Source organism: Neodiprion virginianus, chromosome 3, assembly GCF_021901495.1.
Source record: "Neodiprion virginianus isolate iyNeoVirg1 chromosome 3, iyNeoVirg1.1, whole genome shotgun sequence".
Lineage (NCBI taxonomy): Eukaryota > Metazoa > Arthropoda > Insecta > Hymenoptera > Diprionidae > Neodiprion > Neodiprion virginianus.
The window spans coordinates 17862542-17877516 of NC_060879.1; the positions used below are offsets into that span (position 1 = coordinate 17862542).

The following is a 14975-nucleotide window of genomic DNA, read 5'->3' on the forward strand; positions in this document are numbered from 1 at the left end:
AACTTGTGCTATAACGTTAAGTACGTGGGGTTATAGGTTATGTGCATACAAATTAGCGGGCTTGCAGCTTGCGCGAATGCAAATACCCTCGCGGCGCATTCGGTTTGCACTTTTTACACCTCTCACAACAATACATTCCATGACCATTACGCCCCATTGCTCCAGTTGCTGCGTACGCCGAGAGAAAACGGTGAAACTTATCCTTGTAGGTTATGTTGCTAAGTAACCGAGTGCACATGCGCAAAACAATTGAACGTTATTGGTCCGCGAGATCGTACCACGCCGATATTTTCGTCTGAAGTGTAGGGATGCCAATTTACTCGAAACGAAATGAAATTACATAACAATGTACGTAACAACGACGACTCGTAGCAAATCAGTTATCCAGTCAAGCCATCCCAAATCATTGCAAATATTTAGATATGCTTAAGCTAAATAAAATTCGCCTCACCTACATAACCTCCATAAGCCGCTTTCGACAATTGAAACTTGAGTTGGGCAGTCTGCATGAAAAGACATTTTTGGAAATTTTAGTATTTTAAAACGAATATAAAGGTCGCAACTATTCATATTTACACATAATTGATATTTTCCAAATAAAATGTAAAAAAAAAATCGTAAATCTTTCTTTTCAACCGAAAATTTATTCAGTTCACAATTATATGAGAACAATCGATCTGTTGAAAGACTAGTTTTCGCATGAAATTTGAATTGGTAATAATCACGCGATGCCAGGCACCTCTTATTGTTCGGCTTGAACAAAACATTCTGAATTGCGAGACGATTTGTTTTCGGCAATATCCAACACTTTAATCTTATTCTGGCAATCTATTTCATCACACTTGACGATCTGCATTCCTTTCGAACTTCTCAAAGCGCTGCTACAACTGACGGACAAATAAGAATTCAACCCACTAAAATAGTTCTCGGTAATATTACCAACAATGTCTGTAGTGTCAAGGCATTCTTCCATTTTATTGCAAAGTTTTCGAGGTCTCGATAGTCTGTTCAGCGTACAGAATGGATAGCACGCGCTCTGCTGTCCCAGAAGAGAATATGTGTAACCATGATCGTAGGATACAAACTACAAGACCGAGCAACAGCGAGGGACCTACTACCGTGGAAACGGCCACTAAGCCTATAAACTCGGCGGTGCCACTATAAAGTAATATGAATGGAGATTCCTCGATAGTAACTCCGGTTTAGTAGCCATTAATTTGCAAGTGGATCTGTTCACAGATATGCTGGACACACGTCGGTGCATCGTTGTCTTTTATTATTTCGCGCCCTGATTTGACGAAACGCAGAAAGTGGAATCTCACGAATCTACATGTATACGCCAAGAGAAATTTCTAGTTTTCGTTACTGTACAATACGCAACTATTTTTATTTTCTTCCATTACCAAAACAGTATTACAGGGTATAAGATGAGACTGAATTTTTGAGGTGTAACCAAAAAAACTGGAACGTTTTACTGTTCATTTTTTTCGATTACGGTCACTCGTGTGATATTTTTACGTTGATGCGACGGTTAATTAATGTTAAGACTTCATATAAGTGAGAAATATTTTTGGTTAAACAAACAAATTCAATGTAGCAATTACAAGAATATGTTGTATTGATAGCTAAAATTATATTGCTTGTTTCGTTGACCCACGTTTTTCCGTAGTTTTAATAATATTTAGCTCGTTATTGAAACAACATCGATCACTTTCTGAATTCTCACGCTGCGGGATTGGTACTGCCAACTTTATGATTTTGGCATCGAAAAATTAGGTCAAACATGACGGAGCGTTGGAGTTATTCGAAGGTCACTGTTGTACTTATAATATTCTGCATCGAGATATGAAGCTTCGTGTGTGGGAATCCGAGGCAGGCGTACATCGAGTACCCGTCTCCATTATATACGGTTGAAAACTTGCCGCCCCTCGTTAAATTGCGGAGAAAAATCCATAATCACATCGTCAGATGCCACTCTGACCCTCCACTTTGCTGCCATTTCGTCTAACGTAGGACTCTCTAATAACGCGCGACACGATTTTATTTGATTAGTTATTAACCTTGCCGATCAACATCCCGGCAGGCCAACCAATCTGACACTTCGTCCTGCCAATCAAAATAACGGATAACACTGTCGTTGAATGATGCTTACCTACATCAAATTACTGCCCATATCGGACAACGGGAAATTATAATCTCGATCGAAGTTCATTTTTAATTCACGCTTACAATTTTCGATATTTTGCTTATCAGTCCTAGTCAATTGTATTTCCGAAACCAAGTCTTATGCTTTATTTTAAATCAAATTGCAACAGTTTTAACATGTTTTTTTTTTATTTTTAAGAATAACAGTGTTACTCAAATTTAAAGCAATATTTAATACAAAAAAAACACCAAGATCGAAGAATTGTTTAATTGAAAACAACTCGAATTTCAACCGAAAACTTTAATATACTAATTCAACTTTTTTTCTCCGCGTTTTGGTTTTCACTGATCACAGGGCTTTGATAAAAATTAAAACATACCACAAGTTTTCGTACAAAATTTTTAGCTGGATCCGAATCTATGTTCAACCAGACGGAGCTTCGGAAATTAGATCTATAGATGTTATGTCTCTTCCAAGTCTTGTTACCGTCATTTGATACTTTGTTGAAAATGAGGAACCTGCGATACTTTGTTGGTTACGTTTTAACGGAAAAACAGATCTTTGTGTAACTACCTATAATTAGACGATTGAAGCCTTTTCTACAGAATTTCTCTTCAAATTAAACTCAAATTTTATTTCAATGCCAAAGCTATTACGAGTTTAGCATAACACAAGAAAATAGTGATGATGATGATGTGTGGGATAAGTTAAAAGGTATATATGTATAGAGAAGGTAATTATACCTATTTACGCAAAATACTCGGAATGACAAGGAGCATTAGTTTACGCTGTGGAAAAAAATCTTGAAATCTTGACGACTCATTGTAGGTAATTACGCTGTGGCGGTGTCTGTATTGCACGTCAATTAATGGTGTAGAATTTTGCTAAGTCTGAAGATATTCGTGATTTTTTTTTTAACTTTGCAGTCAAAATAAAAGAAAACAATAAATTAAGCGAAGGGAAGTTAATTGTCGGATCTAATTTGAAATTAAGCAAGACTTAAGACTGGAAGGGTTATTCGAGGGGGTGAGAAAAGTGAGTCCTGACATCGATACACACAGAAATACGCTGCACCAATACGAGCCCCAAGTCATATAACGAACAAGTACACATAAATGTCAAAAAGGAAAAATGAAAGATTGAACAATTGAATCGCGAGTGATTCTGGAAACGATAGCAACAATCGTACGTGGACAGTGCCATCGCTGTTTTTTCGCAAATCACACGCGAAGGAAATAATTATTTGTTAAAATAAACAGGAATTGTTAACAACTTGTTATGCTGTGCTAATATACCGTGACAGTCTCAGGAAATTAAAAACCCAAATGTGCAAGCGCCAAATCACGTGATTCTATTTGTAGATTCAAAGAATTTGAATCGAGTTTTTCGTCTGCTTGTCATGTTAACCAACTCAGTTGCGATCAGATGGTAGCTATTAAAATTCGCAAGCGTTTCGATGTTATGTTGCGTCGAGAATTTAAGACAGCTAAAATATAACGGTTCAACATAACCTCAAATTGCTTGCGTGTATTTACAGTTCGCGCCGGATCTCAACCAGACAGAGTTGGTCAACCTGTCCAAACAGACTGAAAACTTGGTTCGTGCGCACTTGGGTGTTCACTTTCCTGAGACGATCGAGGTAAATAATCCATTATTATTCATTCCTCGGCCAAAACCGGGCGGAAAAATAAAACAGCATCGTTTTTCTTTTATATTATTTCATTAGAACAAAATTTCGTGCCGTTAGTTGCGGCGTAAATGGGCAGAGAGTTAACGTTTATTGCGGTATTTTTAAAAGTTAGAATGAGTTAGACAGAATATGCGTGGAGCTGGTAGTGCGGCTCTGGCAGCCTTGTCAATTCAAGCTAACCGATCTCTCTCCAAAACCAATGAGAACGTAACTTTTGCCTCGAATCGTGCCAACCCGGTTAAACTGTTCAGCTCCGGTTTTGATACTCAGCAAAACGAGAAGAAAAAAAGTTTGTCGGAAACCTGAATTGACGAGACTGCCAGCGCTGGCGTCAGGAGCTGTGGTTCGACGTCAGAAACTCACCTATCCTCTTAACGTGGACGTCTCTATTGAAGGAAACGCTGCGCTCGGCGGGTTTGCCACCGGAACCGGAAGCCACGGGTAAAATTGGCGGCAGAGAATTGGCCTGAGCGGAAGTCGATCCTGCTTCCTCGGCCGGCTCGATCCGCGATCTCAGAGATTCCGAGCGCTGGACCGCGGGCATCTTTCTGTATCTCGATTCCCGGTCATAACAAGATTACTTTGCCAATTCTCAGGGCTCGCACCACTCGCAACGACACTCTTACTACCGCGATATTCACCTTTCACCTTTCGTAAGATCACCAACTGCTACCTGCGCACCAACCTGTAACCCAAGCAAAGCTCCACTTTTAATGGCAGCGTTCAATTCACACCGATCACGCGTATCACACATTCGTATTTCTTCCGTGACAGTATTGGAAAACGTAACGACCAAATGCGCATGCTCCAAATCATATGACTCATTCGTTAGATTCAAATAATTCGCTGTATAGAAGCTGTAAGTTATGAAAATTCGTTGGCAATTATAGGTATCCAAAATGTAACGAGGCTGTATTTGAGTCAATGTAACCTCGAATAGCTCGCGCCAAGGCCCAACCAGATAGAATTTTATAACCTGTTTGCGAATCCGAAAACTTGGCGCATGCTTACTTGGGTGTTCAGTTCTTAGAACTGTCACGGTATTTAGAGGAAATATTTCGCTCTTTTTTCTGACGCCAATTTATGCAGAATCAAAAATTCAAGACATGGGCATGTTCGACAGAATAAAAAATGATGATTTCTGATCTTTTGTCAACCATTTTACGTCTCCCTGAATTACGACGCTTAAAACAACAAGATGGCTGATGTGAGATTCTTCATCACGATCGAACGAGAAACATTCCTTCCGAAGCATGTCTATAAGTATTTCATACGGCGATCTCTGTCTTGATTGCGTAAATATCAAAGTGTTTCAGAATTCGAAATTGTGCAATTTTACTTATGTTATAATCACAAGTTTATTCATGCCTCGACCAAATATCTTGACCTTCACACAGCTTTATGATGTGAAACAAAACATCACGTTTTGTGTATTTACAATTATCTCGTAAATTTTGTTTCAATTCGTTAAAAATCGTACCAACAATTACAAGTATAAGCTCATGTGCTCACGATGATTTCGGTTTTTTCTTTTATTTTTTGCACCTTCGATGTTGATCATGAGTAGGTATTTTTCAATTTGAAAAACCGCATACGTGTCACTTCGTCATAATTGATAACCCTCTAGCATTGATACAATGAGTATGCGAATGAATCGTTACATAATGTATTCTGTACAGAGGTGAACTGTATATATCATGTATAATGAACACGTACTGCGTTACGTTATATTGGCATGCGTATAGATATTTGATGCGTTAACATTCACAGTGCGACACATGGCAGGCGAAATCTAAGAGCTTGTCAAACATGGCGTGAGATTCGGTTATAGGTACATGTGGCATTGGCAAGAAAGCATTCAAAAACGTAGAAGGTATAGCGGGATATTAAAAAAAAAATTGTTTAATAGTTTATAAGAGATACTGGCTTTTATAATGGGTACTCTTATTCGTGCGAAGGCTGATAATCAATTCGTAAACATTGTACACAATTTTGCACGAGAAACCCGACTTTCCAGTTTTTTTTTTCACATCGCACACGGAATCGTTCAATAAAATTCTCATTTGATTATTAACAGCCATCGCCCGGTCCTTGATTATCCTGATAAATATACTATTAACAGTCACGAAAACCTCGAGATGTACAAATTATTTGTATGCCTTTTTGGGTTGTGCATACATGTACGAAAAGATTAACCCAGCTAAGCAGCAGAGCGAGCTCCGTGGATGAAATTGTGCAGGCATAAATTTCAAGCAGTTTCTTTCTTCTCCTTGCTTTAGGGTATTTTATTTTTGCACCAATCGCTGTATTAATTTAGAAGATCGTAACATGGCGTCTGGTTGAACAGATCGGTTGCTCATACATCGGTATCCTTTTATTAATTCTGAACTGTTTTAACCTCTAGCAGGCATCTTTATCTGGTAGAACATTGCTGATACTTTGGGGTCGTCGGAGACCCCAATCGAAAATTGCTTGCTGAAACGAAGAAATTTGAGATTTTTACTTGAATTTTTTCGGGTATTCACTCAAGTGTTTTTTACAGGATAAAAACGGGCGCCCTAATTTTCAACTTTAAGGTAGCTAAAAATTTTTAAAAATTACGATTTTTATTAAAAAATTATCAACTGTTTTAATTCTCAACATTAAGAGTTAAAAAAATTGCTGGATACTCTTAAGAAAAATTCAAATTTATTATTGCAGCAGAAGAAAGGTATTTATTTGGAAAAATGGATACAAAAATTTTTGGTGAAAAACATGCTTATTTTTTTTCCAAGATATTCATTTATTTGTTAAAAATAAGTTTGTTTGACATGGAAATTATTTGAAACGCTTGTTCTTGTAATGATTCCCAATGAAAAGTTTACAACAAAAGTTGAACGTAGATTAAACAAATAGTAAAAAAATAAATATACACAACTACACAAAAAAAATCCAATTAGCTTAAAACATTAGATGCTGAAATCTTGAAGAACAGTCAAAATAATTCTAACAGAAAACACACTTTTGTGACACAGCTGGCGCCTTAGGGTCCCTGACAACCCTCATTTACTTTGCAACACTGCTAAAGCAAGACTGACGTACTTATATTTACGTGAATGACGCTCCAAGGAAGCGATACATGTTATTCGTCAACAAATGGTGCCATAAATCACATTTTCAAACTTTCAAATTATGAAAATCTCGATCAAAACCCCTCAGGTCACGAATCGCCCCAAGCATTCAATACATATCGTCGTTTTTTGATCATGATCAATATCGGTCGGTTATTGAAATACGACGTATTTAACGACGCTAACACAACAATAACTGTACGTTTCAGTGAATTCGTCGAAAATAGTCTTCCAAATAAAATAAGCCATCATAAAATGAAATCGAACGAATCTAGTCGATCTTGAACCATTTTGAAGCGATTAGAAAGGAAGCATCGATGTCCAAGCTTTCGTTTATAATTCCAATATTCTTGTTTTTTGCATTTTAAAAGACATATTTGTAGATGTCGTGTATAATGATTTGATAAATACCCAATATATTACTACGTCGTAGTGAAAATCGATAAAAAAAAGTATCGGTTTTTGGTGAGCCAATCATCTTAGCCCGCCAGGTTATTCACGCAGCTTCCGTTGCTGCAGTAGATACTCATTACAACTGTAAATGCTTGTAGTTTAATGAACATTATAGATAGAGTAGGTTTACTACACACGCTATCCTCGGCTGCTTGCGGAGCAGTGCCTATTTAAGCTATTAACATTCACGTTATGCTAAATCCAAAGGCCACCACCCGGGGCGCCACTCCAGTTTTCAGATCCTGAAGACTGGTTCGCAAGTTAGCGCGTGACGCGGCACCTTTTTTTTATGCCTTCGAATTAGGATATATCGACACGATGCGGCTCTTTGTCTATTCGACTATTTAATTCAGCGCCGCATGTTAGAACCTCGCGGATCTCCCGCGGGGTAGGAAGAAAAAACCGGTAAATTACAAGCGTAACAAGCGTAACAAGGTGGCAAAGTGTAGAGGAGAAAGGAACGCGACTAATCACACGTATAGAAATAAATTCGAGCTGAAAAAACAAAATAGAAAATAGGTCAGCTGTTTGTACAATATACAGACGCAAACGTCACGATTTATTTATTGCTGGTCGGTTGGAACGAAAACTTCGTTACCATACGAAAAATTTTTTTAGTCAACAAAATCAATCCAATTATATTTTAGTGATGGTAAATATTTCGTTGTAAAAAAAAACTGTGATAAAATTCTTTTGCAGGAACTGCATCAAATACAGTTTTGACCTTGTAAGACTTTCTAAATTCGGCCAGTATACACGAAGGAAAATCTCCAATTGTATGCCGGTTCCTTATCTATTTTCATTTCTGACCATGATTCAAAAATATGGGTCCGGATACAAAATGCAAATGAGTTTTATAGTTGCAATCGGAAGGTTTAGTTGCCTACCAATAACCTATTATTCTGTTTTACTATGGACACTTGTACTACATTTCCCTGTGACTACTGTGATAATTTAATGTTGTCGAAACAATGAATTGCTGTCGAGGTCTGATTTATTTGAAAAATATAATAAACTCAGCAGACAGATTGAATGTTGTAATAAGGAACAAATATACTCTTTGCAATGATAATTACACTAAAATATTCCAAAGTTCCTTGTAATTCCAACAGTATTATTACATTTTTATTGTAACGATACCAATGTTACTAGATATTTTTAGTAACTACGTAAGAAATGTAATTTTTCTCAGCCTACAACACGAGTTTCAAATTGGATTTTCTCAAACACGAGCTTTCGGTTATGAGCGGAATATGGAACAATATCCTTTCAAAATTAAAATAAGTCAAGGGTCATTTTTCGATCGGAATTCCGATGCCTGCTCACGTCGCGTACCGCTTAACCTTAAAATCGACGAGGACGACCTCTGGATCTCCCAAGGCCATCGCGGTCGCTGGAAACAGAAGTGATACTTGTAGTTGCAGCACCCGAAGGTCCCTACTTGACGATGCCCGTTATGCTGTGCGGGATGCGCGAGTTCGAAGAGCCGGGATGAGTGACTGTAATTCAACCTCTTTATTAGCCGGCACAAGTCTGCAGGAATAAATAGAGAGGCTGCCTCACATGCGGGGAAATGAGACAATTTGCATGAACGTGCGATTCCCGACTGTTGAATTAAGACGTTCCGTCCGTCTTGCACTCTCCTTATTCGGCCCAGAAACCCGCTGAGCGCTGCAATGGCGTCGAAATAACGCGATTCATTTCACCAAATCCATTTCCTAAGTCATCTTAATGGTGAAGATTGAACATCGGGATTCGGAGAGATTTTCGTCTAAGTTAATTCACCCGTATAATTTTAAGTTCTTGCCAGTTGAATATTTACACGGTGGCGCCACGAATAAATGTTCTTTGGTTTGCCTAAGTCTTTTTTCTCAGGTTTTTATTGGTAATGCTTTGATTAATCGTTTCTCCGATTATTCGACGATTTTGGTTGGTCATTGTTTCAATAAATGGATTAACCGACAGTTTTCATCAATTGTTTTTTCGATTTATCGATTTATCGAAGTTGCCTCATAATAAGTCTGCAGGTCAAACGGTATATGAATCGAAACCGTTGATTAATCGATGAATTATAAAAACCGTCAATCGAAATCGTCGGTTAATCGTTTGATTGGAAAAACAGTTAATCGAAAAACTCAATTCACCGATTAATTGATTAGTCGAAGGAACAATTAATCGATTAATTGGAAAAACGATTAATCGAAAAACTCAATCCACGTCATCCACCAATCGAAAGAACGATTAATAGATTCATCGCACAGCACTAGTTTTTATACATCTATTGGCTGATGCACTTGAAAGACAGACGGCTAAATGGTCATATTTGTATGATTTTAGAACAAACCCTCAAGAAATGAAGAACGTGTAAATTAGGTCGCATATCTCTATGAAGTTTTAACTGAATTCTCCAACCAGCCGCAAGAAATTCAAGTGACAAGATTTAAGCTTTCTAAAACTTGTTTTATCTGCAATTGACCAGTGATATATAGAAATCGGGTCAAAACCTTTTTTTATCAACTGTAACTAGCTTGCTCCAAAACTCTAAGTTAAACTTTAATTTAATATTAATTATGAAGTATCAAAACTTTGCAGAGTAAGGAATTAACGAGTCTATCTCACGAATAAATGAAGTTTTGACAAGACAGTTTGCTTTAGGGTTTTCGAAAAAGTGGTATCCCAATTGTTGATATTCAATTTTTGACAACAAATTTTCTGCATCAAAATTTCCGCTGATTATATACAGTAGATGCCGTAAGGGGGGATGCGAATAAGGGGGCCATCAATCTGAAGTAAATTGAATTAATTGTGAGTTGAAAAAAAAAGAAAAAACAAGAAAAGCACCTTCGTTAAGGTCACCGATTTTCTTTAGTCTAAGGAATTAAGCTTTTTAGGAAATAATTTATCATATCGTCACAGAATCCGTATTCTTGCGATTTGCTGGAATCAACTCATTCCGATGTTTGACTGGACTAATGGCGAACAGCAATTAACAGCCGCGAACTGATATTTTCTTTCCCCATCCGCCAATGAATCTTCTCGTTCACAGGTTCCATTTTAGTGACGTGCTGGATTTAATGAAAACTAAGAATCTCCCGAATTCATTTTGATCAGACCCCGAGATAGTGAAGATATTTGCGGGAGCTGTACTTTTAGGATTAAACTGACATTTCTTTTATTCGTCGATTGGAATTAGCATAATCAAGACTTTACACGTATATCGATGCGAAACCAGTTTTGCAAATTTTTCTGCTGATTCTTAATTGAGGAACGGCCATGAGCTTTACGGATCTTGAATTGAATATAAATACAAAAATTCGAATTATTTATAAGCGTCGGTGAAATTAAATTTCAGAAATCCGTGACCTCGAAAAATCTAGGTGCCCGTATGTAATCTGCAGCAAACACCTCTCGTAAGAAATCTCTAACTGTATGGTCAAAGTTCCGTTCTTACGTCATCGGAAAATCTCGTCAAAAGTTTCTACACCAAGACTTTTGCCAATCAAAGAAAATCCGAAAAGTCGGAACAACTCTGATTATAAGGTACGAGAAAATAAAAGAAGCACGTATACCGAGACAATCTCTTGAAACTTGAAAATCAACTGCGCATGCGCTAAATAATTCAATCTCATTGGTCGGCGAAATCTTCCCGCAGCGATATTCTTGTCTGCGATGCAGGGGGCCAACGTACACAAAATATGTACGTGAATATAGAAAGTGTTCTTCCTCTTCAAGACACAGATTTGTAAGAATGTCTGTAAGTGTTTACATTATGGTATCTTACGCTTCTTGGTGCGAAGCTCGTATGACGGTCAATGACCGTCTAATATTGAAATGCGGATATACATCTTCAATATTAATATAAATAACGAGGCAATTTTCATTTTGTGAAACGTATATAAATTTTGAACTACTGGTAAATTCGAAAAATTAACGACGGAGCCAGGAATCGAACCTGGTATCTAGAGATGCTTTGCCGGAGCCTTACTCCACTAGACCACCTAGCCGCCCTGACTCTGATGTCGTTAATTCCTCTCATTACCAGTAAGTTCAAATTTGTTTTCTTGTGCTGTGATAGTATATGTGAATATAGAAAGTGTTCTTCCTCTTCAAGACACAGATTTGTAAGAATGTCTGTAAGTGTTTACATTATGGTATCTTACGCTTCTTGGTGCGAAGCTCGTATGACGGTCAATGACCGTCTAATATTGAAATGCGGATATGCATCTTCAATATTAATATAAATAACGAGGCAATTTTCATTTTGTGAAACGTATATAAATTTTGAACTACTGGTAAATTCGAAAAATTAACGACGGAGCCAGGAATCGAACCTGGTATCTAGAGATGCTTTGCCGGAGCCTTACTCCACTAGACCACCTAGCCGCCCTGACTCTGATGTCGTTAATTCCTCTCATTACCAGTAAGTTCAAATTTGTTTTCTTGTGCTGTGATAGTATATGTGAATATAGAAAGTGTTCTTCCTCTTCAAGACACAGATTTGTAAGAATGTCTGTAAGTGTTTACATTATGGTATCTTACGCTTCTTGGTGCGAAGCTCGTATGACGGTCAATGACCGTCTAATATTGAAATGCGGATATGCATCTTCAATATTAATATAAATAACGAGGCAATTTTCATTTTGTGAAACGTATATAAATTTTGAACTAATGGTAAATTCGAAAAATTAACGACGGAGCCAGGAATCGAACCTGGTATCTAGAGATGCTTTGCCGGAGCCTTACTCCACTAGACCACCTAGCCGCCCTGACTCTGATGTCGTTAATTCCTCTCATTACCAGTAAGTTCAAATTTGTTTTCTTGTGCTGTGATAGTATATGTGAATATAGAAAGTGTTCTTCCTCTTCAAGACACAGATTTGTAAGAATGTCTGTAAGTGTTTACATTATGGTATCTTACGCTTCTTGGTGCGAAGCTCGTATGACGGTCAATGACCGTCTAATATTGAAATGCGGATATGCATCTTCAATATTAATATAAATAACGAGGCAATTTTCATTTTGTGAAACGTATATAAATTTTGAACTACTGGTAAATTCGAAAAATTAACGACGGAGCCAGGAATCGAACCTGGTATCTAGAGATGCTTTGCCGGAGCCTTACTCCACTAGACCACCTAGCCGCCCTGACTCTGATGTCGTTAATTCCTCTCATTACCAGTAAGTTCAAATTTGTTTTCTTGTGCTGTGATAGTATATGTGAATATAGAAAGTGTTCTTCCTCTTCAAGACACAGATTTGTAAGAATGTCTGTAAGTGTTTACATTATGGTATCTTACGCTTCTTGGTGCGAAGCTCGTATGACGGTCAATGACCGTCTAATATTGAAATGCGGATATGCATCTTCAATATTAATATAAATAACGAGGCAATTTTCATTTTGTGAAACGTATATAAATTTTGAACTACTGGTAAATTCGAAAAATTAACGACGGAGCCAGGAATCGAACCTGGTATCTAGAGATGCTTTGCCGGAGCCTTACTCCACTAGACCACCTAGCCGCCCTGACTCTGATGTCGTTAATTCCTCTCATTACCAGTAAGTTCAAATTTGTTTTCTTGTGCTGTGATAGTATATGTGAATATAGAAAGTGTTCTTCCTCTTCAAGACACAGATTTGTAAGAATGTCTGTAAGTGTTTACATTATGGTATCTTACGCTTCTTGGTGCGAAGCTCGTATGACGGTCAATGACCGTCTAATATTGAAATGCGGATATGCATCTTCAATATTAATATAAATAACGAGGCAATTTTCATTTTGTGAAACGTATATAAATTTTGAACTACTGGTAAATTCGAAAAATTAACGACGGAGCCAGGAATCGAACCTGGTATCTAGAGATGCTTTGCCGGAGCCTTACTCCACTAGACCACCTAGCCGCCCTGACTCTGATGTCGTTAATTCCTCTCATTACCAGTAAGTTCAAATTTGTTTTCTTGTGCTGTGATAGTATATGTGAATATAGAAAGTGTTCTTCCTCTTCAAGACACAGATTTGTAAGAATGTCTGTAAGTGTTTACATTATGGTATCTTACGCTTCTTGGTGCGAAGCTCGTATGACGGTCAATGACCGTCTAATATTGAAATGCGGATATGCATCTTCAATATTAATATAAATAACGAGGCAATTTTCATTTTGTGAAACGTATATAAATTTTGAACTACTGGTAAATTCGAAAAATTAACGACGGAGCCAGGAATCGAACCTGGTATCTAGAGATGCTTTGCCGGAGCCTTACTCCACTAGACCACCTAGCCGCCCTGACTCTGATGTCGTTAATTCCTCTCATTACCAGTAAGTTCAAATTTGTTTTCTTGTGCTGTGATAGTATATGTGAATATAGAAAGTGTTCTTCCTCTTCAAGACACAGATTTGTAAGAATGTCTGTAAGTGTTTACATTATGGTATCTTACGCTTCTTGGTGCGAAGCTCGTATGACGGTCAATGACCGTCTAATATTGAAATGCGGATATGCATCTTCAATATTAATATAAATAACGAGGCAATTTTCATTTTGTGAAACGTATATAAATTTTGAACTACTGGTAAATTCGAAAAATTAACGACGGAGCCAGGAATCGAACCTGGTATCTAGAGATGCTTTGCCGGAGCCTTACTCCACTAGACCACCTAGCCGCCCTGACTCTGATGTCGTTAATTCCTCTCATTACCAGTAAGTTCAAATTTGTTTTCTTGTGCTGTGATAGTATATGTGAATATAGAAAGTGTTCTTCCTCTTCAAGACACAGATTTGTAAGAATGTCTGTAAGTGTTTACATTATGGTATCTTACGCTTCTTGGTGCGAAGCTCGTATGACGGTCAATGACCGTCTAATATTGAAATGCGGATATGCATCTTCAATATTAATATAAATAACGAGGCAATTTTCATTTTGTGAAACGTATATAAATTTTGAACTACTGGTAAATTCGAAAAATTAACGACGGAGCCAGGAATCGAACCTGGTATCTAGAGATGCTTTGCCGGAGCCTTACTCCACTAGACCACCTAGCCGCCCTGACTCTGATGTCGTTAATTCCTCTCATTACCAGTAAGTTCAAATTTGTTTTCTTGTGCTGTGATAGTATATGTGAATATAGAAAGTGTTCTTCCTCTTCAAGACACAGATTTGTAAGAATGTCTGTAAGTGTTTACATTATGGTATCTTACGCTTCTTGGTGCGAAGCTCGTATGACGGTCAATGACCGTCTAATATTGAAATGCGGATATGCATCTTCAATATTAATATAAATAACGAGGCAATTTTCATTTTGTGAAACGTATATAAATTTTGAACTACTGGTAAATTCGAAAAATTAACGACGGAGCCAGGAATCGAACCTGGTATCTAGAGATGCTTTGCCGGAGCCTTACTCCACTAGACCACCTAGCCGCCCTGACTCTGATGTCGTTAATTCCTCTCATTACCAGTAAGTTCAAATTTGTTTTCTTGTGCTGTGATAGTATATGTGAATATAGAAAGTGTTCTTCCTCTTCAAGACACAGATTTGTAAGAATGTCTGTAAGTGTTTACATTATGGTATCTTACGCTTC

At 37.6% G+C, this 14975-nt stretch overlaps 1 protein-coding gene across 2 annotated transcripts in view; it reads right to left on the reverse strand.

The window, feature by feature from the left end:
* Positions 1-14975, reverse strand: part of LOC124301389 (uncharacterized) — a 131384-nt gene that overhangs the window by 100945 nt on the left and 15464 nt on the right. For both annotated transcript variants that reach the window (XM_046756349.1, XM_046756348.1), the window contains exon 2: positions 4200-4521. In XM_046756349.1, the coding sequence (XP_046612305.1) occupies positions 4200-4380 (181 nt within the window). In that variant the 5' untranslated portion in view covers positions 4381-4521. The remainder of the gene's footprint in view (positions 1-4199; positions 4522-14975) is intronic.